We start from the raw sequence: 27,441 nt of genomic DNA on the forward strand, positions 1-27,441 counted from the left end.
AATGTGACTATATAAATGATTGCCATCATAATTACCACAGCTTGCCTTTTACGATGGTAGTTGTAAAAGTTAATTGAAGCTGACCAATGAAAGATAGACTGATGAGGAAGAAATTACCATTCTTATTACCTTCAATATACATGCCTAATACTTAGGAAATTTATCAAATTCTTAATTTTTATGCAATAGTTTGAAGCCTCGTAAAAATATTGAGTGAAGGCTGAGAGGAAATTTGGCAATGTGATTTGATTAAACCCATAGAGTTTTGGGCCTATGGTTATAAAACAAAGCTATAATTAAGCAAAGTAGCTATTCAACCATTACACTTTGTTAACTGATTGTGACATTTGTGGGAGTGGGGATTAAAGGGGAGAATGCTCCTAGATTATAGCTCCTTTCTTTGATTTTGTTCACAAGAAGTAAAACTAAAAATTTGTACCAGGTCTCGTGTCCTCTAAAAGCAGCCATCAATTCTAATGGAGCAAATTCTTTTTAAAACATGAGTATTATTTGAGGAACTCCACTCCAAAGTAAATATTATAATAATCTCAAGAGTGGCATTTTACCAAACTTGGTTAAGTACAGTATCTGATGTTCATGCACTCTCCTTAATTCTTTGCTATTCTTATTGGTTTTCTGCTACTGAAATGCTGTCTTTTAATGTCTGTTAATTCTGGAATTGTCTCTCTTTTAACCATGCTGCTCTATGGATCTGAAAGGTGGGGATATTAGCAGATCATACCCACCCCTGCTTAGCTGTGTTCTTCAAAACCAGAATGCTTCTCTTAAGTTAGGTCACAGTAGTCGCCATAGCCAGCCCCTGGTTGTAATCACTCCCAGTCCAAAAAGGTCTGTCCTGTTCAAGAATGGCTGGCATCTGAACCGACAAAACGCCGAAACTTGGAGCAGCACAGACGAAGGCACTTCTCCAAAGCAGAAGTCTCGCAGCTGTGACGATCTCTTGCAAAATGACTACGTTGACGTTCAGGAGGAGCAGACAAAGTCTGAGAGCATGGTGACATTACTTTGCGAAGAGCAACCCAAAGGGGATTACTCCAGAAGTTGGCTGTCGCCTCACGGGACTGGGAATGGGAAGCCCCATCGATCACGAGTTCGCTGCAAGTCAGCTCGCGGTGGCAAAGGCTTCCTGAAGTTGTACAAAAAAATGCATCATATAAACCGCAAGGAATTAATCAATCCAGAAGTAATCTGTACTGTGAAATCCAGGGTCTTACAATATGAACAGGAGCAGCACAGAGGTATCTTTTCAGAATGGAAAGAATTTTCCAATGAGGTGCCTAGGGACATGGTACCAACCAGAATCTCTGAATTTGAAAAACTAATCAAGTCAAAATCTATGCCCAATCTGGATAACGTGATGTTATCTGAATCTGCCTATCCAGCTGCAAATAGGACAGTCCTCCCAAAACGTCGATTATCTATTGAATCATTATTGGATGAGGAAAATCAAGGCAGGAAGGTTTCTATGATGCAGCAACATTGCATCACTAAAGCTGTGATGCCGATTCATATTAAAGTGACAAACGAAAACCAGCAAAGAATAGCATCGCGGTTTGAAAGCTTGGAAATGGACAGTGACCATGACGCAATGGTGTCAGACCTCAGTGATTGCATCCCAGTTGAAGGCTCATCCTTTTGTAGTGAAAGTGACTTTGACCATTACTCGTTCACCTCTTCAGAAAGCTTTTACGGCTCAGGCCACCACGCCCATCACCATAAGCATCTTCTCAGCTCCTGTAAAGGTAGGTGCCCAGCCTCTTACACGAGATTCACCACCATGCTGAAACATGAAAGGGCCAACCAAGATAAAAAGGCAGCCCCCAGGAAACCCGAAGCCGAGTCCAACCTCTCAAAGTTGGCATTCCTTGTCAGTCCCGTGCCTTTCAGAAGGAAAAAGGGCTTACCTCCTCAAAGAAAAGCTGAGAAACCAAAATCTAAATCCGTGTTTGAAGCGCTGGATTCTGCATTGAAAGACATCTACGATCATATCAAAGCAGAAAAGAGGCGTGGCAGTTTACCTGATAACAGCATATTGCACAAACTGATATCCGAACTGCTTCCAGATATTCCTGAAAGAAATTCTTCCCTCAAGGTTCTGAGGAAAAAAGAAAGTCCACTGCCTGCTGAGCGGCAAGAGGAGGAGGTTAATTTTCCTTTGTACCAGTGTGATTATGAAAAACATCCCTTTAGTGCCTCTTATCAGGACATGGACACCAACAACAACCCAGAGAATGATTACACATACTACCAAGGTGGCATATAAACCATTACCTTCAATGTGTGTCTGGCAATTGTGTGACCATCAACCATTCATTCTTCATCCATTTTTCCATCTATGCTAAAAATTTAAAAGGGAGGCAAATATTATGTTTAGAGAACAGCTAAAGTCAGGGTGGATGGCCCCTTATTTAAGACTGAGAAGTAATACCCAGAGGAACAGCCAGTGCATGTTAAAACATTTAATGATAATTGGCAGGGGGAAGGGGGCAGGAACATTTTTTTAAAAGGTGTAAGAAAAACCAAATGGTTAGACCTATTAGACGCATACTTCTTGTCCATCACAATCATTGGTTGAGAGTTAATGAAATACGTAAATGCTTTAAAATTCTTCAAATGGTCCAACATGTAAAAAGTTGATATGTATCTATACATGCAATTTGAAAGAAGTAATACTAACGAAAACATGAGCAGAATGAGTTGCACAAACTAATCAATTCTATGTACTTTCCCTTATTGTTCATTCCCAGGCCTCTTTAAGGCTCTCATTCCTATTTGTCCAATTAGGTTAATATACATTTTTTTCAGTACAATCATTAATACTGCAACTGGAAAAAAAAAGATTATGATGTGGAAAGCTTAAAATGTACAAATTATTTATATCTGTGCTTTCATTTTTTAAGACAAGATGAAAATCATCATGTTTTCTTAGGTTGATTAAAAATGGTAAGTGGCTTTCTAGAAACTTTAGTGTGAAAGGATAACCACTCAGACCATTGCACTTGTGTCAGAATTAACCCTTTCAACAAGAAATAACTTCTAAACTCCTACCTCCGTCCTCCCCATCGCCAAACACTTGCAATTGCTCAGATTCTGTGGTCAGCAGCTAAGTAAATTTTTACTTTTAACTACACTTGCAGACACCGTTTCGTTGCTGTCAACTTTACATAATCAGAAGAGGCCCTTCAGCCCAACAGGTCTATACCACTAAAACAACACTAAATTTACACCAGTTTCACCTTACAGCACTAGACCTATAGCTTTGCATGTTTCAAGTGTGAGGCAAGTACTTTTAAAGGTTGTGAGGTGACCCACTTCAACTACCTCCTAGGCAGTGCATTCCAGGTTCTCACTGTCATCTGGTTGAAAATGCTTCTCCTTAAAACTTCTGCCTTTCACTTTAAATGAATGCCCTTGTTATTGTCCCTTCGACTTAAGGGGAATGGCTGCTTTTAAGTCACCCTGTGATGGTGACCATTGAGAGATTTTCCAGTAATGCATCTGAAAATTGTGGACAAGTATCTTTGTCGCTATTAAATATTGCTCTCAACTCTCCTGTGTCTTCAGAATCTTGGTCTGCCTTAAATGATCCAGATCCACACAGTGTTTAAATTGGCGATAGCTGCACCAGACTAATATCAGATAGGAATTCAGCGCAACATGTACCCAGTCATTTCTGGGTACCCTCAATGCACTTGGAACTTTATGCAGAGGACACAATGTATAAATTTTTAATTGGTCTTTTCTCGGTTACTTCCTCTGGTATCAATTTCCTGGAGACATGCTGACATACTCTATTTTTAAAAATTTGAAAAATAAATTTTGGAAGAGATCCTGATTCTATTAAAAGAGGTGATGAGACCATCCATCCATAACCTTCATATTGTTGAACTGTTAGAGCTAAAATATAATTAAATCAAGTGTAATAATAGTTCAGATACAGTAGAATCGGGGGTGGAATTAATGTGAACTAGTCTAAATATGTGCTACTTTACCAGTCATTTTTATGTTTCTCATTTGAATTCATGGATATCAAATGTGTAGACTTTTAACAACAACATGTTTCTTTTGTTCTGTTTGGTCTTAATTCGTGTCTTCACAGAACAAATTGTTTACAAATGAGATGGGACTGTTTTGAAACACAAAACATTAATGCATGACACAGAATAGAAATCCAAGACTGCCAATACTATTATCTATCAGGGAGGCAATGGCCTAGCGATATGATCGCTAGACTATTAATCCAGCAACTTAACTAATGTTCTGGCGATCTGGGTTCAAATTCTGGCTGGTAGAATTTGAATTCAATAAAGATCCTGGAATTAAGGGTCTAATGATGACCATTAATCTATTGTTGATTGTCGGAAAAACCCATTTGGGAAAGGAAATCTGTAATCCTTACCTGGTCTAGCCTCCACATGACTCGAGAACCACAACAATGTGGGTGACTCTCTACCCGCTGGCAGTGAGGAATGGACAATAAATTCTGGCTAAGCCAGAGTCGCCAACGTTCTATGCATAAATAAAACAAAAATTTCCATGTGAACAAATAATCTGGTCATATATGTAGTGACCGTTTCTCAATAATTGTCCAAGTCATTGTGCTGTTTCTGAGCACAGAGAAACTGATTTCAACATGAAGTGTTTTATGGATTAGATTAAGCTCATCTAAACCAAGGAGAGTCAGGAAAAAAATTTGAAGAATGTGATAGCTTTCCTATTGTCACTATGAATGCCTGCACTCTGCTATATACTGTATTACCAGGGAGATCTAGAGAGAGAGAGAGAGGGAAGGTGGAAAGAAAGAACACAGTTTTGATTTCAGAGTTCCTGAGGGATTTTTCGTGGCACAGAGAGGTAAAGTGGCAGAGGAATTTGGATAAGAGCTGTGAAAGTAGAATTAAGACAATAATGACCCACCCAGTCAGTGATGGAGATTCACCGAAGAATAGTGGGTTGCTAATAATCGCATACTGAAAGACTGCAATGATTGCATAAATGACCTCGGTTTTAGAAATCCACTTTTTGGTTGTGAAAATCCGCAGATGACTGATGGAACACACTTTGCAAATTAAGAAAAATCTCAAAATTCCTACAGGCTCCTAACCTGGGATGATGCCAGTCTGCTGCTGATGCTATCAGTAAAACCTCACCAATACAGTGATGCTGTCCCAGAAATTCACAATGTCCCTTTCCTGATTGGCTGGTTCTTGTCCCAGTTGATTCCGTCATTTTCTCAGTATGTGCTCTGTGTCAACTAAACTGCTGCTTCTGCTGGGCCAGGTCTGGTGTAAGTTATCTGACTTAGTTGAGTACAAATCAGTCCAGACTGTAGGGTAAGTAGTGCTTCTGAACTCCCGTGGCTATTGCCTCTGGGTGTAACAAGTTATTAAATTGCTATATATTAAACTCAGAATAGCTGTGAGCAATGTGATGTAATTTTGTAATAGATCTGGATATTGATGTGGCTTTCCCCAATTATGAACTGTTGACTAAAGATGTGATAAACAGTGAGTATTAAATAGCAATCAGTTACCGATAAAAGCTGGTGAAATCATCCCGCCTTAAATAAATGATTAATAAATCTGGAATAGAAATTTAGGAATAAAGTGTTGCATATTGTACTGTATTTTAGCTTTTAGATCTCAACATTAACATAGAGTTTTTGAATGACGGAAAACAAGGAAACGTACAAGATGCTTTTAATCTATTTCTACATGTCTATTGATCTTTTTTTACAACACGCTTATAACGTTTTGAGTTCTGATATTGGTGGCTGTTTTAGAGATCAGTCCCAGAAATAAAATGATGGAACATGTGCAGGCAGGAATTTAACCAGCCATTCCACTCTACAAATACAGCAGTCAATCTGGAGTGCTCGAAATAATGTGAAATAAGCTTGATACTAAAACTGAGGACAGTTACAAGTGCCAGCAGAGTTGAAATACATCGTTTCATACAATTTCAAAATAATTCTGGAGCATTTATTTTTAAATCAGAGAGTGCAGTTGCCTATTGTGCCTTAATCTGTTTTGATTTTATTGAGGAGCCTTGACAGCACTTAGCTATATTCTAGTTTTCCACAGCCTTCAACTCTGATCGTGGAACTTGATGCCTTTAACCCCATGCCCCTTCATCTGCAGAAACCCATATGAGATTTATTCTTTACTCACTGGATGTTAATGTGATTTAAACTTCGTCATGGAAAAAATTAAAGCCACCCTGTAGATTCACTGTGCTCAGAAATCTGGCCATCTTTGAGAAATGATAATTTCCAGAGCCTGCATTTTCCTACAATTACTATGTAACATTTAAGAATATAATTGAAAACCATTCCAGTCCATTCTTAAAGCTGGATATAGGCACGTCTTTTGACCAAACAGTCAAAAAACCTCCTCCTGGTCCATAGTGTGGACAGCAATGTCTGAACTTTATGCTTATTCTCTTACATTTTATTTCAAATAGATCAGGATTCTCATAGGATTGTCTCAGAAATGGGCCGAGCAACATTAAAAGACCGTAGAGGACTGACAGATGAACCTCGTAGGAAACCAGAAGATAAAGAGGTAACTGGAAAAAGACAACACCACACTACTATGAATGATTTTTAGTTTGCTTTTATATTTGTGATGGCAGGATTTTGCTGAGTTCCCCACAAAAATATCCTGTGGACCAGATATGCTCCTGCATGTTGCTCCATGTGGTTATATTAAATTTGCAATGTTGTACTGATGTTCTTTAGATCTCAGGAGCAACTGTTAATGGTGCACTGTTATATTCAGCAATGCAACATCTGTAGTTTGACCCAGGAGGGGAGGAAATTTGAAATTTTCAACTCAGTTGCCTGTCTTAAGAATCAAATGTAAGCATCATTTTTGATCATTGGGTACTGCAGTATACTTTATAGCCAGTAAAGCACAATTAGAAATGTAATTATAGATTCCCTACAGTGTGGAAGGAGGCCATTCAGTCCATCAAGTCCATACTCACCCTCCGAAGAGCATCCCATTCAGACCCACTCCCCTGACGTTAAACCTGTAACCCTGCATTTCCCATGGCCAATCCACCTAGCCTGAACCTTCCTGGACACTAAGGACAGTTTAGCATGGCCAATCCACCTAACCTGCACATCTTTGGACTGTGGGAAGAAACCGGAGCACCTAGAGGAAAGCCACACAGTCACAGAGAGAATGAGCAAACTCAACTCAGTCACCCAATACTGGAATTGACGCTGGGTCCTTGGCACTGTGAGGTAGCAGTGCTAACCACTGAGCCACTGTTACAATGAGCCCATTATGCAGGCTGTTGTCTCTGTTGTGTTGTATGAAAAGTGGCAACCAGTTTGTCTGCAGCAAGCTTCCACAACCATCAATGTAAAAATAACCAGACTTCAAAGAATCATAGAGCTATAGATTAGATTAGATTAGATTAGATTACTTACAGTGTGGAAACAGGCCCTTCGGCCCAACAAGTCCACACTGACCCGCCAAAGCCTACAACACAGAAAAGGCCTATCAGCCATTGAGTCTGCAAAAAGAAGCATCAGTCAAAAAGAAGCTCCACCTATCCAAGGCAGTAACACCCTCATCCCATGAATGAATAAACAAAAATAGAATACTATTAGGTACATAGTATGTAAAATTAATAAACGAGGACAATTCAGTCATTGTTCTAATTTCAGTTATACCTTTTTTTGCAGTGATTATACTGAGAAAAATTAAAAATTTTACAACATTGTTTGAGTGAATTGCTTTCATTTTTATTTTGAAAAATTGGGACTCCCTGTTGAAATTAGATTGATTTAATACTGAAGGGCCTAATTTCCGTTTGAAGCAGATAGTCATCTAGTCAATCTTTATAATTAGCACATGACTTAGGTCAAGGAACCAAATTAGTTTTACGTCTGAGTTCTGGTCATGTTTTTCAAAACTCCAAACATTTTAAAGTCACATGTCACCAGTTAATAGTCCAACAAGTTTATTTAGGACACAAGCTTTCAGAGTGTTTCTCCTTCATCTGGTAAAGAAACAGTGCTCTGAAAACTTGTGATTCTAAATAAACCCTGTGACATGTGACTTCTGACTTTGTCCACCCCAATCTGAAACTGGCACCTCCACATCATGGTATCCAATGAAAATTTATTCATGGAGAAATGCCATTGTTGTAATATTAATGACATCAAATTTACAAAGCAAATCCTCAATCCATACTACAGTATTTATTCTGTCTTGAAACATATTTTCTCTTTTCAGAGACAGCCTGCTAAAGCAATTTATGATTTTAAGGCTCAAACAGCTAAGTAAGTATTGTTGATATGTTTATTACATCGACTTTATTTTGCAAATTCTAGATTTTCAAACTTAGAATCTGATTCTGAAGGGGGTCTGTGAGTAGATCTCTAACTAGCTGGGAGGGCGTCGTGCAATCAAATTTCTGTTCACCAAAAAGCTGTGAATGTTAATTTCAGTACTATTGATGTCTTAAAATAATGTTCTAGGCCCAACCATCATAAGTCAGAAGTAGGGATGTTCGCCGATGATTGCGGAATGTTCAGCACATTTGTGATTCCTCCGATACTGAAGCAGACCGTATCCAAATATCCAGGTGGCAAACACGTCCAACAACACAGAATCAACTCTCCCCTTTGATGCTGAATGGCATCGCCATCACTGAATCCCTCGCCATCAACATCCTAGGGGTTATGATTGATCAGGAACTGAACTGGACCAGCCATATAAATATTGTTACTTTAATTGTTGTCATTTATCTCAAGAATGTAAAAGCAGTGATGTGCTACTGAGATTTTATAAAGCCCTGGTTAGGCCCCATTTAGAATACTGTGTCCAGTTTTGGGCCCCACACCTCAGGAAGGACATACTAGGACTGGAGCGTGTCCAGCGGAGATTCCTGGAATGGTAGACCTAACATACGATGATGGCTGAGGATCCTGGGATTGTATTCTTTAGAGTTTAGAAGGTTGAAACTTACAAGATAATGCATGGCTTAGAAAGGATGGGCACTGGGAATTTGTTTCTTTCAGGCAGTGATACTAGGACCCATGGGCACAGCCTCAGAATTAGAGGGGGTCAGTTTAGAATGGAAATGAGGAGACTTTTATTCAGCTAGAGAGTGTGAGCCTTTGGAATTCATTGCCACGGAGCACAGTGGAGGCCAGGACATTAAATGCCTTCAAGGCAGAGATTGATAAATTCTTAACCTTGCAAGGAATTAAGGGATAGTGGGAGAGTGCGGGTAAGTGGTGTTGAAATGCCATCAGCCATGATTGATGGGCTGAATGGCCTTACGTCCACTCCTATGTCTTATGGTCTTACACTAGATCAGAGACTAGGGATTCTACTGCAAGTAACTACTAAGTAACTCCTGATACTTTAAAACCTGCTAGAAGAAAGTCAGGAGAATGATGGCATACTCTCCATTGACCTGGATGAGTGCAGCTCCAACAAAACTCAAGAAGGTTGACATCATTCCTGGACAAAGTAACCTGCTTGAATGACACTCCTTCAGCATTCACTCCCTACATCATCGACACTTAGAAGAAGCATAATGAGCCAAATGTATTGCAAACATTTGTGAAGACTCCTCTGACAACACCTTCCAAAGCCACTATCTGAAAGGACAAGGGCAGCAGATACCTGCAAGTGCCCTCCAAAACACTCACCATCCTGACTTGGAAATATCATGCTGTCCTTTCAATGTGATGGGATCAACTCAAAGATGCAGAGGTTCTAGAAGGCAACTCACCTCCACCCCCAAATTAGAGATGGACAACAATTGCTAAACTAGTCAGTGACAACCACACCCATGAACTAATTTTTACAAAGTAATAGCAGCAGTAATCACCAGTCAGTCTTCTGAGTCTGCTCTGTCATTCGTTATGACTGTGGCTGATCTCCTACCCTGATCCTTCACCTCCTCTCAATTATTTTTGCATCCAATGTCCCTCCAAGTCTCCCTGAATTTGTTCAGTGACTGCTCATCTTGAGTTCCCTGGGGTAGAGAGATTTAAAGATCCACAGCCCTTTGAATCAAGAAACTTTTGCTGCATTACCAAATCCTTGTCTGTCAATGTGAGTGCAAGTTCCCCCTCCCCCAAGGTGTTGAGAAGGAGAAAGAATTGAGCTAGTTTGCCCTGGTCAGGCATTCATCCCATCTCGCCACCTCTGCAGTGAAGTGTAGGACAAAAATATCCATGGGTGACGTTTTCCACTTGCCCTTAAATGGTCAGTTTATGGCCATTTAAGAGCCTCAACTCACTCTCTCCCTTATTACCTGCTTCCCTGAGAAAGATGGCTCGACTCCCAAGTGGGGAATTCTGATGACCTGAACCCCAATCTAGTGCAGCATTCAGGGATCAACTACTTCAGTCTGCAGGCAGTCAGAGACATAGACGGCAGGTGAGGGTGTGGCCTCAAAGCCACCCCACTGTAATTCTCTCCACACCGCCCACTCCACCCCACGAAGAAGAAGAAAATATAAACGTACCTCCTCGCTGCCAGACTCAACAAGGTTTGGAGATATTTGGAGCCAGCAGCTGCCACCCTCTGATTGGTCATTAGAATCAAGGCCTCAGATAGGATGAGATACTCATCATTATGTTTGCCTGTCAGTTCTTGATGAGCAGATTGGAGGGGCCCGTGTGTTAGTTGCCACCTCACACACATACCCCCACTCCCTTTCTTTCAGAAAAGGAAAATCGAATCCTATGTAATCTTTGTGTCCCAGACTCCACAGCTATTTCATTGGAATTTTTAATGCTGTTACCAGTGAAAATGTTACAAAGATAGGAACAGGAGTAGACCATTCAACTCATGAGGTGAAAGTGAGTACTGCAGATGCTGGAGAGGTCTCCTCTACACTGGGGAGACAGCTCACCTACTCGCAGAGTGCTTCAGAGAACATCTCCGGAACTCCCTCACCAACCAATCCCAATGCCCTTGGCCGAACACTTTAACTCTCCCACCCACCCCCACTCAGCCTCACCAGTGCGGGTCCTGAGCTGCCTCCATTGCAACTCCCTTACCACTTGATGCCTGGAGGAAGAACACCTCATTGTCTGCCTTGGGACCCTCCAATCCCAGGGCATCAGTGTGGATTTCACCAGTTTCCTCATTTCCCCTCCTCCCCACCTTATGCCAGTTCCAATCTTCCAACACAACACCGTCCTCATGACCCGTCCTATCTGTCAATCTTCCTTCCCACCTATCCGCTCCACACTTCTGCCGACCTATCACCTTTACCCCCACCTCCATTCACCTAACGCACTGTCAGCTACCTTCCCTCTAGCCCCACACCCCTCCCATTTATCTCTCCACCCCCAACGCTGCCAGCCTCATTCCAATGAAGGGCTTTTGCCCAAAACATTGATTTTCCTGCTTCTCGGATGCTGCCTGACCTGCTGTGCTTTTCCAGCATCACACTCTTGACATTCAACTCGTGAAGCCAGCCTCACCATTCAATACAATTGTAGCTGATCAAATGCTTCAATGCTTTATACTCATTCCATTCCAAAAATGCTATACACCATTGGTGATCAGAAATCTATCAATCTCTACCTTATACTCTTAGACGGAGTATGGCACTGGAAAAGCACAGCAGGTCAGGCAGCACCTGAGGAGCTGGTGAGTGGACATTTGGGCATAAATCCTTCATCAGGAATGTGGAGGGGTGGAAGGGAGATGAGAGATAAATGTAGGGGTGAGGCTGGGGTCTCTCATTCCCTCTTCCCTCTCCACATTCCTGATGAAGAGCTTATGCCCAGCTCCTCGGCTGCTACCTGACCTGCTGTGCTTTTTCAGCACCAGAGTTTTTAATTTTGACTCTCCAGCACCTGCTGTCACCTATAGACTGAGCTGCAGCAGGCCTTTGTGGTAGAGAATTTCAAAGGTTCACAAACCTCTGAGGAAAATAAATTCTCCTCACCTTGAAGTGAAATGACATCCGCCTTATTTTTAAATTGTGCTCCCTGATTGTAGACTCTTCATGAAGGGAAAACATCTTACTTGCATCAACCCTATCTATCCCTTTTAACAGTCTTGTTGTAAAAGAACCTTTAAGAATGATCATGATATGACAGAGTTTTACATTATGCTTAAAACTCTATCATAGCATGGTCATTCTTAAAGGTTCTTTTACAACAAGACTGTTAATTAGTTTTCTTTGTTACATAATATTGCTCCGTAAAATCATCCCTAATACATTCCAGAAAACTGTCCAGTTTTATTGTTAAATTGATTTACCCAGTCTACATGTAGATTGAAGTCACCCTTGATAGCTGTGTTGTCCCGTTACAAGCTTCTCTCATCCCCTGATTAATACCGTGCCCCACTCTGTCACTACTATTTCGTAGCCTATAAATAACTGAAACCAATGTCTGCTGCCACTTGCTCTCCAGCACTGACAACAAATATTGTTCTTTGGGTAGTTGACCCAGTCTTTTAGAAATTTGGAGAGGGCATTCCCAAGAGTTTCCCAGTATTTATAAGAGTGCCTGAGCATGTGGCAAAGCAAAAGTTCAAGGATGTGAAGGAGTGGATTCTCACACACAGGAAATTGGAAACCACTGTTTGAGGTGCTAGTGTTTGAAATGTCTAAAGGCAACTCAATTGTTGATACAAAATTTTACTTCAGGTCTATTTGTGGAAGTTGCTTGAAATGTAAAGTCTGATTTGCTTCTCTGTTAAACAGGGGCACTCGGTGTCAGTCTTAGCTCAGGGGTAATATTTTTGCCTTTGAGTCAGAAGCTGTTTGTATTGAAGTGCAATCATGTCCAGGTATCCTTCCTGGTCTGATGCAGTCATGTGACCTCTGCCATAAGGGGAGTTCCAGGATTTTGACCAACAGTGAAGACATGGCAATATAGATCAGGATAGTGTATGGTTAGGAAAGGAACTTGCAGGTGGTGATGTTCTCGTATATCTGCTGCCCTTGTCCTTTGAGGTGACAAAAAAATGTACTTTGGAAGGTGCTGTCTTAGGATCTTTGGTATGTGACTGAAGTACATCCTGTAGATGGTACATAATGCTGCTCTTGAGCATCAGTGGTGAATGACTTGAATTTTGAAGACAGTGGCTGGGCTGTGGAATGTATTCAATCACACTCCTGGCTTTCTTCTTGCAGCTAGTGGATAGGCTTTAGAGAGTCAGGAGATGAACTACTCCCTTTAGAGATCCTAACCTCAGATCTGCTCTTGTCATTGTAGTCTGTATATGGCTGGCCCATTTTAGTTTCTGGTGTAAAGCAACAGGGGATTGTTCAGTGATGGTAAAGCCATTGAAAATCCAAGAGCGATCATTAGATGATGGTCGTTATCGTGTACCAGTTCTGTGGCATGAATGTTACTTGCCACTTATCAGCTTGAGTCTCAGGTCTTGCTGCATGTGCACGGTGACTGATTCAGTATCTGGGGAATCCCGAATGGTGCTGAACATTGTGCAATCATCAGCGAACATCCCCGCCTCTGACATATCTTAGTAAGTGCTGACTAAAAAGAAAGAAAGAATTGAATTTATTTCGCACAATCACCATCATCTCAAAGTGAGCAAAACTAATGTAGTGTACAAAATACCATGCAAGGACTGCACAAAACACTATATAGGACAAACAGGAAGACAGCTAACAATCCGCATACATGAACATCAACTAGCCACGAAACGACACGACCAGCTATCCTTAGTAGCCACACACGCAGACAACAAGCAACATGAATTCGACTGGGACAACACTACTATCATAGGGCAAGCCAGACAGAGAACAGCCAGGGAATTCCTAGAGGCATGGCATTCATCCATAAACTCCATCAACAAACACATCGACCTGGACCCAATATACCAACCACTACAGCGGACAGCTGAAACTGACAACCGGAAGCGGCAGGGACAGACCACTATAAACACCGGAGGAAACATCAAAGAAGCGCTTCGCAGGAGGCTCCCAAGCACTGATGATGTCGCCTAGCCAGGGGACGAAACGTTTGCAACAAAAACTTCCAGCTCGGCGAACAGAACCACAACAATCATCTCAAAGTGTCTTGCAATCAGTGCAATTTTCAAAATGTAGCTCTTTTCTGAAATAAAGCCATCATTTGCATCTACCTGATTAGAATGGCATGGTCTCAGCGTAACACATCCTGTGAAAGACACCATTTCCAGTGCTCCCTCAGCACAACACTAGGCTGTCAGTCTATATTTTAATCTCGAACCTTGGAGTTTGCCTTGAACCTAGAACCTTGTTACTCAGAGTCAAGAGTGTTACCAACTGACCCATGTTGATGCATGTTATTGTAGAAATGTGAAGAAAATTGTTCAGGATGTTATATGACAGACTATTGTAGTATGGTTTGTGACCATTATATAATATGTATATTAAAATGTTTACCTACAGGGAATTGCCATTCAAGAAAGGGAGCATTGTCTATATTATTAGACAAATAGATCAAAATTGGTTTGAAGGCGAACATCATGGAGCAGTTGGCATATTCCCCATTTCGTATGTTCAGGTCTGTAACTTTCTATCTGTTGTGTTGGTGTATTATGCCGAAAGTTTATGTTGCATTTCTTGTAAACACGTTTTAAATTGGTGAAGAAAGTTTAATTTTTGTTTTGCAGAAGTTACCCCCAACTGAAAAGACACAACCAGTGAGACCACCCCCCCCAGCTGAGGCCCGGGATTTTGGGGAAGCTATTGCGAAATATAATTTTAACGCAGATACCAATGTGGAGCTCTCACTAAAAAAGGTAATTTTATGCATTTTCAAAGCCCAAAGTTTTTTTTTATGATTAGATTACTTACAGTGTGGAAACAGGCCCTTTGGCCCAACAAGTCCACACCGCCCCACCGAAGCACAACCCACCCATACCCCTACATTTATCTCTTACCTAACACTACGGGCAATTTAGCATGGCCAATTCACCTGACCCTGCACATCTTTGGACTGTGGGAGGAAACCGGAGCACCCGGAGGAAACCCACGCAGACACGGGGAGAACGTGCAAACTCCACACAGTCAGTCGCCTGAGTCGGGAATTGAACCCGGGTCTCTGGCACTGTGAGGCAGCAGTGCTAACCACTGTACCACCGTGCTGCCCTAAAGTTGGGAAGTTGCGGTGAATTTTATGCATTTTCAGAGCCCAAAGTTGGGGAAGTTGCGGTGGTCGTTATCGTGTACCAGTTCTGTGGCATGAATGTTACTTGCCACTTATCAGCTTGAGTCTCAGGTCTTGCTGCATGTGCACAGTGACTGATTTAGTATCTGGGGAATCACGAATGGTGCTGAACATTGTGCAATCATCAGTGAACATCCCCGCCTCTGACATATCTTAGTAAGTGCTGACTAAAAAGAAAGAAAGAATTGAATTTATTTCGCACAATGGAAGGAGTTAATGAGGGAAATGATAAACTGACAATGACTGTTGCAGATAAGATAAGGTTATAAGAATAACAAAAGATGGAAGGTTACAAGAGTGATAAAAGGACAAAGCTTATAACTCTATATTTGAATGCAAAACAAAATAAAAGAACTAACAATACAAAATGAGGTAAGTAATTACGGTCTAGTGGCCATTACTGAGACATGGCTTCAAGATGACCCAGATTGGGACAGAATATTGAAGGATATGTGATGTGTAGGAATGACAAGAAGTTAGGAAAGGGAGGGGGAATGACTGAATTAAAGGTGATATCAGCATAATAGAGTGGAATGACCTAAATTCAAGACTCCAGGATATAGAAGCAGTATGGGTAGTGATGAGGAATGATAAAAGCATGAGCCCAGTTGTGTACAGGCCTCCATCAGTAAACACATGGGTAGGACAGAGTATCAAGGAAGAAATAATGGGAGCCTTTCAAAACAGTACAGCAATTATCATGGGGGATTTTGACCTACCTATAGACTGGAGAAATCAGATGGGAAGTCCTCTCGATAACAAATTTATTGTATGTTTTCAAGATAGTTTCTTGGACCAGCATGTTATTGTACCAATGAGAAAGCAGGCATTACTATACCTGATTTTGACTGGTGATTTAGTATTAATTACTGACCTCATTGTGTAAGGGGTAAGAGTGACACCATTTTTATTTTAAATTTTGCATACAGTTTATGAGAGCAGTGTCTATCCAAGGCAACCATTTTTGAGTTTACAAACAAGGGCAGTTACGAGGACATTAAAAGCAGAGGCAGCATAAGTGAACTGGCAATTTAGGCTAAGGGATAGGTCAATAGAGATGCAATAGAAAGCATTTAAGAAGATAACCCAGAATGCACAGAACAGATACATTCCAACAAATAAGGAAAATTGTAAGGGATGGGCCCTCCATCCATGGTTAATTTTCAAAGTCAAAGATAGTATCAACCTCCAAAGAAAATGTATATAATGGTGAAGAGGTAGGCAGCAGGTAAAAAGATTGGACAGTATACAACACCAGCAAATAATTACAAAAAGATTAATAAGGAGAAAAAAAATTACAGTATGAAGGGCAGTTAACCAAAAATATAAAAATAGGTAGAACATAGAACAGTAATGTGCAGAACAGGCCCTTCGGCCCTCAATGTTGCGCCGACCTGTGAACTACTCTAAGCTCATCTTCCTACACTATCCCAACATCATCCAGGTGCTTATCCAAGGATTGTTTAAGTCTCCCTCATGTGGCTGAGTTAACTAAATTGGCAGGCAGGGCATTCCACGTCCTTACCACTCTCTGTGTAAAGAACCTGACTTTGACATCTGTCTTAAATCTATCAGCCCTCAATTTGTAGTTATGCCCCCTCGTACACGCTGACATCATCATCCTAGGAAAAAGACTTTCACTGCCTACCCTATCTAATCCTCTGATCATCTTGTATGTCTTTATCAAATCCCCTCTTGGCCTTCTTCTTTTCAACAAGAACAGACCCAAGTCTCTCAGCCTCTCCTTACAAAAGCTTCCCTCCAGACCAGGCAAATCTCCTGTGCACCTTTTCCAATGCTTCCACATCCTTCCTGTAATGGGGTGACCAGAACTGTACACAATATTCCAAGTGCGGCTGCACTATCGTTTTGTATAGTTGCAGCATGACATGATGGCTCTGGAACTCAATCCCTCTACCAATAAAACCTAACACACTGTATGCCTTTTTAACAGCACTATCAACCTCGGTGGCAACTTTCAGGGACCTATGTACGTGGACTCCAAGATCCACGTGCACATCCACACTACCAAGAATCTTTCCATTGACCCAGTATTCTGCCTTCCTGTCAACCTTCCAAAAGTGAATCACCTCACTTTTAGCTGCATTGAACTCCATTTGCCACCTCTCAGCCCAATTCTGCAGTTTATCCAAGTCCCCCTGCAACCTGTAACATTCTTCCACACTGTCCACTACTCCACCAACTTTAGTGTCATTTGCCAACTTACTAACCTATCCACCTATGTATGCATCTAAGTTATTTGGGACCAGCAGTGGTCCCAAAACAGATCCTCGTGGCACACCACTAGTAACCGGATTCCAGGCTCGATATTTTCCATCAACCACCACTCGCTGCCTTCTTTCAGAAAGCCAGTTTCTAATCCAAACTGCTAAATCACCCTCAATTCCAAGAATCTGTATTTTCTCCAACAGCCTACCATGGGGAACCTTATCAAAAGCTTTACTGATGCCCATGTACACCACGTCAACTGCCCTACCCTCATCTACATGCTAGGTCACCTTCTCAAAAAATTCAATGAGGTTTGTGAGACACGAGCTATCCTTGACTAAAACAATGTTGACTATCTGAAATAAAATTGTTGCTTGCTAGATGATTATAAATCCTATCTCTTATAATCATTTCCAAAACTTTTCCTACAACAGACATAAGGCTCACTGGTCTTTAATTACCTGGGTCATCTCTACTGCCCTACTTGAACAATGGTACAACATTTACAATCCTCCAGTCCTCTGGTACTAAACCTGTAGACAATGACGACTCAAAGATCAAAGCCAAAGGCTCCGCCATCTCCTTCCCTAGTTTCCCAGAGGATCCTTGGATAAATCCCATCCAACCCAGAGGACTTGTCTACTTCCACTCCTTCTAGAATTGATAACACCTTTTCCTTACTAACCTCGATCCTTTCTAGTCCAATATCTCATATCTCATTCTTCTCCTCCATAATATTCTCCTTTTCCTGAGTGAAAACCAATCAGAAATATTCATTTAGCACCTCCCTGATCTCCACAGGGTCCACACACAACTTCCCACGTCTGTCTTTGACTGGCCTATTCCTCCCCTAGTCATCCTTTTATTCCTCACATACCTATAGAAAGCTTTAGGGTTCTCCTTTATTCTATTTGCTAAAGACTGCTCATGTCCTCTCTTTGCTCTTCTTGACTCTCTCTTTAAATCCTTCCTAGCTGATCCGTAATTCTCCATCGCCTCACCTGAACCATCTTGCCTCATCATCACATAAGCCTCCTTCTTCCGCTTAACAAGAGATGCAATTTCTGTAGTAAACCACGGTTCCCTTATCTTATCACTTCCTCCCTGCCTGACAGGGACATACCTATCAAGGACACGAAATATCTGTTCCTTAAACCAGCTCCACATTTCGATTATCTCCATCCCCTGCATTTTGCTACCCCATTCTATGCATCTTAGGTCTTGCCTAATTGCATTATAATTGCCCTTGCTCCATCGATAACTCTTGACCAGTGGCATGTACCTATCCCTTTCCATCGCTAAACTAAACGTAACTGAATTATGGTCACTCTCTCCGAAGTGCTCATCTACAACTAAATCAAACACCTGACCTGGTTTATTACCAAGCAACAGATCCAGTGTGGTCTCCCTATTTGTCGGCCCTTTGACATACTGTGTCAGGAAACCCTCCTGTACACATTGGACAAAAACTGATCCATCTGACCTACTAGAGTTATAGCAATTCTAGTCATTGTTGGGGAAGTTAAAGTCCCCCATAATGACCACCCTGTTCTTTTCACTCCTACCCAGAATCATTTTGCTAATCCTCTCCTCCACATCCCTGGAACTCTGCGGAGGCCTATAAAAAACTCCCAGCATTGTGACCTCTCCTATCCTGTTTCTAACTCAACCCATACTACCTCAGTAGACGAGTCGTCGTCAAACATTCTTTCAACCATTGTTATACTATCCTTGATTAACAAGGCCACACCTCCCCCTCTTTTACTGCCTTGCCTATTCTTAATGAAAGAACCCTGGTACCTGCAACATCCATTCCTCACCCTGCCCTATCCATGTTTCCGAAATGGCCACAACATTGAAGTCCCAGGTACCTATCCATGCTGCAAGCTCACGTACTTTATTTTGGATACTTGTGGCGTTGAAGTAGAGACACTTCAAACCAGCTTGCTGTCTTCCAAAACATTCTTATGACTGTGAAATCCTGTCCATACCCTCCCTACTGTCATCCTCCTGTGTACTGGAGCTATACCTCAGGTTCCCATCCCCCTGCTGAGCTAGTTTAAACCCACCCAAATAGCACCAGCAAATTTCCCACCCAGGATATTAGTACCCCTCTGGTTCAAGTGAAGACCGTCCTGTTTGTAGAGGTCCCACCCTCTCCAGAATGAGCCCCAATTATCCCAGTACCTGAAACCCTCCCTCCTGTACCATCCCTGCAGCCACATGTTCAGCAGATATCTCTCCCTATTCCTTACCTCGCTATCAAGTGGCACGGGTAACAAACCAGAGATAACAGCTCTGTTTGTTTTAACTCTCAGCTTCCACCTTAGCTCCCTGAAATCCTGCCTTACATCTCTATCCCTCTTTCTACCTATGTCTTTGGTGCCTGCGGCTTGAGGCTGGTCACTGTCTCCCTTCAGGACCCCAAAGACACGTTCCGAGACATCATGGAACCTGTCATCTGGGAGGCAACACACCAACCGTGAGTCTCGTTTGTTTCCAACAAACCTTCTATCTGACCCTCTAACTATTGAATCCTCAATGGCTAACATTCTCCTCCTTTCCCTCCTTCCCGTCTGTGCAACAGGGACAGGCTCGGGGCACAGGGCACCCCCGCATTGATTTTTTTCCCCTTCGAACAGTTACCCAGCTTTCTTCCTGCCTTTAGAGTAACTACTTCCCTGTAACTCTCATCTATCATAGCTCTGCCTCCCAAATGATCCGAAGTTCATCCAGCTTCTGCTCCAGTTCCCTAACACTGTCTTGGAGGAGCAAGAGTTGGGTGCACTTCCTGTACTTGGATGGGATACAAATGGCATCCCTTACCTCAAGCATCATGCAGGAGGAACATTCCTCTTCCTGCATTGCCATCCCTGCTAGTCCCCTTATCACAAAGTAAAAAAAGAAGAGAAGCTTACCTGATGTGTCCCTGGTGTTTTAGAGGAGGTGGTTGGGTAGGAGGCCCTACAAAGGTAGGGTCTCGGTTTTAGAAAGGACTCACGTATATAGCTGGAGGGAAATAAAAAAAAGTCCCTCCTTTCCCAGAAACCTCTGCTCTCTGATGCCAAATGTAAAAGCTCAAATCAGTGACTCACCGCTCCAGACAGGCCCCAGTTCCAAGCTCCTGCCCTTCAAGCTGCTGAAGCTGCTGCTGAAAAACAGAAATGATCACAAAAGGTTCTTCAGATATTTAAAAAAGAAAAGAGTTAACAAAGTTTTAATGAGTTAACGCCTCAGCATTTCTCCTCTCCACTTCCTAGGCATTGACTTGGACAAAGGGACTGAAGGTATGGTGGCTTAAATTGCTGATAATGGTTGGAAAATGTGTTGTGGAGAGAATGCAACAAGCCTAGGAAGGGGTATGTTAGGTGAGTGGGTGAAGATCTGGAAAACAGAGTATCATGTGGAAAAGTATGTAGTTGCCCATTTGGCAGCGTGAATTTTAAAAAAAGATATTGTCCAAATCATAGAGTCCCTTCAGTGTGGAAGCAGACCATTCAGCCCACCGAGTCCACATTGACCCAAAGAGCTTCTCACCCAGATTCAGCACCCTAGTCTAATAACCCCACATCTCCCATGGCCAATCCACCTAGTCTGCACTCTATGGGCAAATTTAGCATGGCCAATTCAGCTAACCTGCACGTATTTGAACTGTGGGAGGAAACTGGAGCATCCAGAGGAAACCCACCCAGGGAAGGGGAGAATGTGCAAACTCCCCATAGACAGTCACCCGAGGCTGGAATGAAACCCGGATCCCTGGTGCTATGATGCAGCAATGCTGACCAGTAAGCCCCCATGCTGCCCCAGTGAGATGTTGCAGAGTCCTGAGATTAGGAGGGAGAATTGGATTGGCTACCCTAGTATATAAATGACAGAAGTTTAGTATGCAGGTACAGCGAGAAATCAGGAAAGCTAATGGAATGTAATTCTTAAATGTGAAGTGAACTGAATGCATGAAAGGGAGGCTATGCTTCAGTTATACAGGGCATTAGTGAGACCACATCTGGTGTATTGTGTACGGTACTGTCACTGAACTCACATAAGGAAGTTAATACAGTTCTGAGAAGATTTATTATTCTAGTCCCCAGAATGTGTAGATTGTCTCATGAGAAAAGACAAGTTGCGTTAGCTCAGTATCTTCTGGGGTTTAGAAGAGTCAGAGATAACTTAATTGAAGCATAGAAGATCCTGACAGACGTGGCTGGGTGGATGCCAAAAGGATGTTTCCTCTTGTTGCAGAATCTGGAACTAGGAATCATCATTTAAAACTAAGGGGTTGGTAATTTAAAATAGAGATAAGCGGGAGAAAAAAATTCATTCAGAAGGTTGTGAATCTTTGGAATTCTCTTCATCAAAAGGCAGTGGATACAGAATCATTAAATATTTTTAGAGTAGAAGTAGATGGGCGGCACGGTGGCACAGTGGTTAGCACTGCTGCCTCACAGCACCAGAGACCCGGGTTCATTTCCCGCCTCAGGCGACTGACTGTGTGGAGTTTGCACGTTCTCCCCGTGTCTGCGTGGGTTTCCTCCGGGTGCTCCGGTTTCCTCCCACAGTCCAAAGATGTGTAGGTCAGGTGAATTGGCCATGCTAAATTGCCCGTAGTGTTAGGTAAGGGGTAGATGTAGGGTATGGGTGGGTTACGCTTCGGCGGGTCGGTGTGGACTTGTTGGGCCGAAGGGCCTGTTTCCCCACTGTAATGTAATCTAATCGTAATCTAATGGATTCTTGTTTACGAAGGAGATGAAAGTTTATCGGGGATATGCTGGAATTTAGAGTTGAGGTTAAAATCCAGATCAGCCATGATCTTGCTGAACAGTTAAGTAGGCTCAAAGGGCCAAATGGCCTAATCTTGTTCCTTTGTCTTCTGTTTGTATGTTCTTAGTTCCTCAGGACACATTGCTCTGATAGAAACCAACTGACAGGAAGAATAGCTGCCTCTGCCAACTGAACTTCATTCTCATTCCCCATTTTTCTTGTGAATGTTGTAATTTTCCATCTGAAAACACAATTCATAACTGTGCTAAATGAGCTTGCTTTCTAGTTAGTTTAGATTACTTACCGTGTGGAAGCAGGCCCTTCGGCCCAACAAGTCCACACCGACCCGCCGAAGCGTAACCCACCCAGACCCATTCTCCTACATTTACCTCTTCACCTAACACTACATGGCCAATTCACCTAACCTGCACATTTTTGGATTGTGGGAGGAAACCGGAGCACCCGGAGGAAACCCACGCAGACGCGGGGAGAATGTGCAAACTCCACACAGAGAGTCGCCTGAGGCGGGAATTGAACCCGGGTCTCTGGCGCTGTCAGGTAGCAGTGCTAACCACTGTGCCACCATGCCGCCCACAAATTAGTTATCCACAATTGTTAAGAATTGTTAGTTAGGTGCTGTTGCAGTCCTGAATGCATTCATGTAACTATTGAACACATCTCTCTCATTCTCATAGAGAGAGTCTGAGAGAGGTGTTTACCTCTCAGTTGCTATGTTGTATGTTACTCAATATTCATGTTGATTGATTGTTCTCCTGTTGTATGTAGCTTGTAAATAAACTAAAAAAGGAGGGAACAGGGGAATCCAGTTGGGAAAGGATCCAATAACTGTGAGAATCAATGAATATGATCTCTTACAGTTTCAATTTCTTTCAACAAGTTTATATCATCATAGTATAACATTACATGCTTTATTGCATTGATTAGATCTGATTCCTCGTGAGTTGCTGGGATAGGAATGCACCCGATGAGGTTATGTGCCCTGGTGGGGTTTTACCTTGACCATCCCTGGTAGGTAGGCAGTAAAATGCATGTAAGCTTTTAATAATGCAAGCTTGTGTGGAAGAGATATGCCAATATAGCTACTGACCTCATTACAGCCTTGACTGAGACATGGACAAAAGAGCAAAATTCAACAATGACTGCACAATGTTCCTCAGATGCTGAAGCAGTCCAGATTCAAATGCAGCAAGACCTGGACAATATCCAGGCCTGAGCTGAAAAGTGGCAAGTAATATTCACACCACACCAGTGTCAAGCAATGAACATTTTCAACAAAAAAATTTACCATCTCCCCCTTGATATACAATGTCATCACCATCACTGAATCTCCCACTGTCAACATCCTGGGAGTTACCATTGTCCAGAACCTGAAGTGGACTAGCCATTGGAATACAGTGGCTATGGGAGCAAGTCAGAGATTAGGAATTTTGCAGTGAGTAACTCCCCCCCCACCCCCCCCGACTCCCCAGAGCCTGTCCACCGTCTACAAGACATAAGTCAGGAATATGATGGAATATTCTCCACTTGCATGCTTGAGTGCAACCCTAATAACACTCGAGAAGCTTATTACCATCCAGGACAAAGCAGCCCTCATGAATGGCACCACATCCACAAATATCCACTTCATTCGCCACTGGCACTGGCAGCTGTGTGTACCATCTACAAGATGCACTGCAGAAATGTAGCTGCTAAGGCAGTACCTTCCAAATCCACGACCACTTCCATTTAGAAGGACAAGGGCAGCAGATGCATGGGAACGCCACTATCTGTAAGTTCCCCTCCAAGCCCCACACCATCCCGACTAGAAATGTATCACTGTTCTTTCACTGGTACTGGGTCAAAATCCTGGAACTGCCTCCCTGATGCTATTATGAGTCTACCTATACAAAATGGACTGCAGTGGTTCAGGATGACAGCTCAACATCATCTTCTCTTGCGTAACTACGGTTGGTCAATAAATGCAGGTCCAGCCAATGACTCCCACGTCTCATTATGCTAGCTGTAGAGACAAGGAGATTTAAAAAATAGTTGACCTCTCTTTCGGCAAGCAGTCTTTCTATGAGTTAGACATCTGAGCACAGTGCAGTGTTGTGCTAATTATTGGGCTGGATTTTAGCATCAGTAACATTTTATCTGAAACGTGAATCAAATGGGATGAGCAGGTTCTGTGGGAATATGAACAGAAATCTGTCAAGATTTTCTAAATGGACCAAAAGTCAAAAATTAACATGAATGCAGTGCAATCATAGACTCAGATTTGTCTTAATTTGGACTTGACAATGGTTGGCTTGTGTTATATCATGAGCCAGGAAATGTCTAGTTTAAAAGTTAAACTAAAAAAGGTTGTCAAAATAAAGCATAATAAGTCTTTTTTCAGTAGTGTAGCACGGTGTACCAGTGACTGTACAACTGAAATATCTGCTTTCCTCAGGGTGAGAGGGTCATTCTTGTCAGGCGGGTCGATCAAAACTGGTATGAAGGAAGGATTCCTGGGACAAATCGACAGGGTATCTTCCCAATTACATACGTGGACGTTCTCAAGAAACTTCAGCCGAAGAACACCGCAGAGTACCCCAGGCATTCTCTGCCCCTGAGCTTTTCCAGTGATAGAATTCACTGTTTGGGATCTACAAAGGTAGGCAGACCTGTGCATTATTGGTCATTTAGCAATTTTACACAAAGGTTATTTTAAAACCACTTGGGTTTTCTCTGTTACTGACCTGCTAAAAAAATCATCTCAACAAATAATGAACAAAAAACACCCAAACGTATCTGAAAGGAGGAAAATTAGTACTCTGAATCTTTTCATCTTTTAATTATCTGTATTTGGACATAGATGTGTTATCATTAATATTGCAGGGCATTTTGAACCTTGAAATAACAGTGAACTTTAGAAATTTGATTTTGTTTAGTTGTTAAAGTAAATTATTGATTTTTGATTTGCTTTTCAAGCCATTTGACCAAATGGATTAGGATCCTGTTTTTTGATGAACTGGCATTCGTACAGTTTCACCCAATGGAATGCAGGACTCTTAGTGCGAGCTTTAGTGACACAAACTGTCTGTAGTTTGGTACCAATGCAGACAGGCTCTGAGAATGATTGAAACAAGCTGCATTGTCACCTTGATGCATTAGAGGTGGGGTGAGGTGGTAATAGCTCTATGAGATTAGACTAATGTGGAGCTGGATTTGACACAGCAGCCTGACCCAGGTTAAAATGTTTGAAGGAGCACAGCAATGGGCCCCACTACCATTAACATTGGGACCACATTCTCCTAGGCAAAAGTCCCACCTTTGAGAGCGTCGATACGTAAGTGACAGCCATTCTGGCTACATGACCAGACATATTTAGCTGTGTCTACCTCAGTATACAATGTGAATGCTTGTCAACTGAGCACTTCAGAATTTCATAGTTTGTCCTGCAATCTGATCTTCTGAAGGTCCAAGTCACATAATTCTAGAGCAAAGTTGGCAGGGCTTTTGCACTGTGGTTGGCAGTTTGATAGGCATACTTACTACTGTTCATTTCCAGACTGATATTGGAGTCTGTCAAATGCTATGGTTGCCCTTACAATTATTGAATGTGTCTTGTCATCAGTAGGGTTGGGGTTAGGTTAGACAGCTCGAAAGACTATGCTGCAGAGATAAGTGAACTTATCAACTAGTGATGCTGCTCACCTCTGCTCCTAAAACATGGGGCTTTCCTGCAGCAGGCTTGTACTTCACATCAGCGTTCCTCATGTTGATCATGAGGCTGAGTTGTTACGTGCATTGGAGAACATGTCTGTGATAGGTTGAATGTCCAACTCTGACTGAGTGGCTAATGCACTGTCATTAGCAAGCAGGAAATGGTGAACTATGATTTTGGAGACCTTGGTCTTTTCCTGAAGTCATTCTCAGATTGAGCACCTTCCTATCCATGGGATATTTGATGTTGATGCCAGGGTCGCCATTACAGAAAGCGTCAGCAAAGGTAAAAGGGTTAGTACTATCATACAGCCCTGTTTAACTCCATTAATAACTAGGACTAGGTCTGAAATCTCACTATCATCCACAAAATGTGTGAGTATGGCACAAAAGGAAAACCATAGAAAGTATCAGAGAGATGTAGCTAATAAGACTAAACTAAAATGTCTTGGTGATCTCCATTGATAGAGTATTGTACATTGGTTATTACTTCAGTCCAACCTGAGTTCAAAAATTGTGTTCAAGATTGTAAATGTCACTCTGTTACTTAAGAAGGGATTGTGGGAGAAACTGAGTAGCTGCAGATCTGCCAGTTTAACATCAATTGTGGGGAAGTTGCTGGACAATGCAAATAATTTCTAGCAGAACCTCAAACTGTCATCTAACCAGTACAATCTCAAGCACATTTTAGGCTCAAACCATAAACTCTACCCCAAGATCTTCAGCAAGTTTGAACTATTTTTCTAATCAACCTATTTTCAGTGACCTGGTGGGACTTGTACCCAGACCTCTCGATCCAGTGGTAGGAGACTACCATTGGACCACAAGAGAGTTTGATTAAGGACCATGGCATGTGTATTAATGACTTACAAATGCAAAAAAGATGTGATCTGGCATCTTCTCCATAGTTCCACGTGTATATTTTACACAGAAATAATGTTTTACACAGACACCATGTTAAGGAGCTGATGTTAAATAATCCTCAGTTGTGTGTCATCCATCTGCAGTTATCTACTTAAGTTGTTTCTTCTCTCCAGGTAATCAATCTTTTATGGTTTTTTTTTTAAAACTGACATAAATACTGCATATATAACTCACAAGAGTTATCATTAGACCAATCAGACCATGAGACATGGGAACAGAAGTAGACCATTCAGCCATCGAGCCTCCTCACCATCCAGTGAGATCATGGCTGATCTGATAGTCCTCAACTCCACTTTAACTGCCTTTTTCTAAAACTCTTGACTCCCTCACTGATTGATAATCTTTCTACTTAATAAGCCAGCCTCTATAGCCCTCTATGGAAAAGAATTCTACACATTCTCTATCTGTGGTGATTGAAACCAGGGTCAGGTGACTCTCATTAAGCAAGAGATCCTTAATTGGGGTTGTTGCCCTTGTTCAATCAGGGAGCCCTGACTGACAGATATAAACAGGAGACAGGACAGGTCTCCTCAGTCTAGGGACTGGTTTTGAGCTGGCTGGTCAGAGCCCATGCACTGTGCACTTGTCAATAAATGTTGACTTGGTAACAGGATATCAACCTC

The 27,441-nt window shown here is 42.1% G+C and overlaps 1 protein-coding gene across 31 annotated transcripts in view; it reads left to right on the top strand.

Annotated features, from left to right (window-relative positions):
* Positions 1-27,441, top strand: part of sorbs2b (sorbin and SH3 domain containing 2b) — a 323,367-nt gene that overhangs the window by 261,344 nt on the left and 34,582 nt on the right. For 24 of the 31 annotated variants that reach the window (XM_088000723.1, XM_088000747.1, XM_088000756.1 and 21 more), the window contains 7 exons: positions 720-2,273; positions 6,484-6,584; positions 8,271-8,317; positions 14,419-14,533; positions 14,643-14,771; positions 19,827-19,910; positions 24,639-24,842. In XM_088000723.1, coding sequence (XP_087856849.1) covers positions 720-2,273; positions 6,484-6,584; positions 8,271-8,317; positions 14,419-14,533; positions 14,643-14,771; positions 19,827-19,910; positions 24,639-24,842 — 2,234 coding nt within the window. The remainder of the gene's footprint in view (positions 1-719; positions 2,274-6,483; positions 6,585-8,270; positions 8,318-14,418; positions 14,534-14,642; positions 14,772-19,826; positions 19,911-24,638; positions 24,843-27,441) is intronic. The other 7 variants (XM_043706043.2, XM_088000751.1, XM_088000827.1 and 4 more) reach the window with 4 other exon arrangements.

The sequence above is a fragment of the Chiloscyllium plagiosum genome, unplaced genomic scaffold (genome assembly GCF_037043375.1).
Source record: "Chiloscyllium plagiosum isolate Xiang-an unplaced genomic scaffold, Cpla_swu_hap1 HiC_scaffold_2, whole genome shotgun sequence".
In the NCBI taxonomy this organism is placed as follows: domain Eukaryota; kingdom Metazoa; phylum Chordata; class Chondrichthyes; order Orectolobiformes; family Hemiscylliidae; genus Chiloscyllium; species Chiloscyllium plagiosum.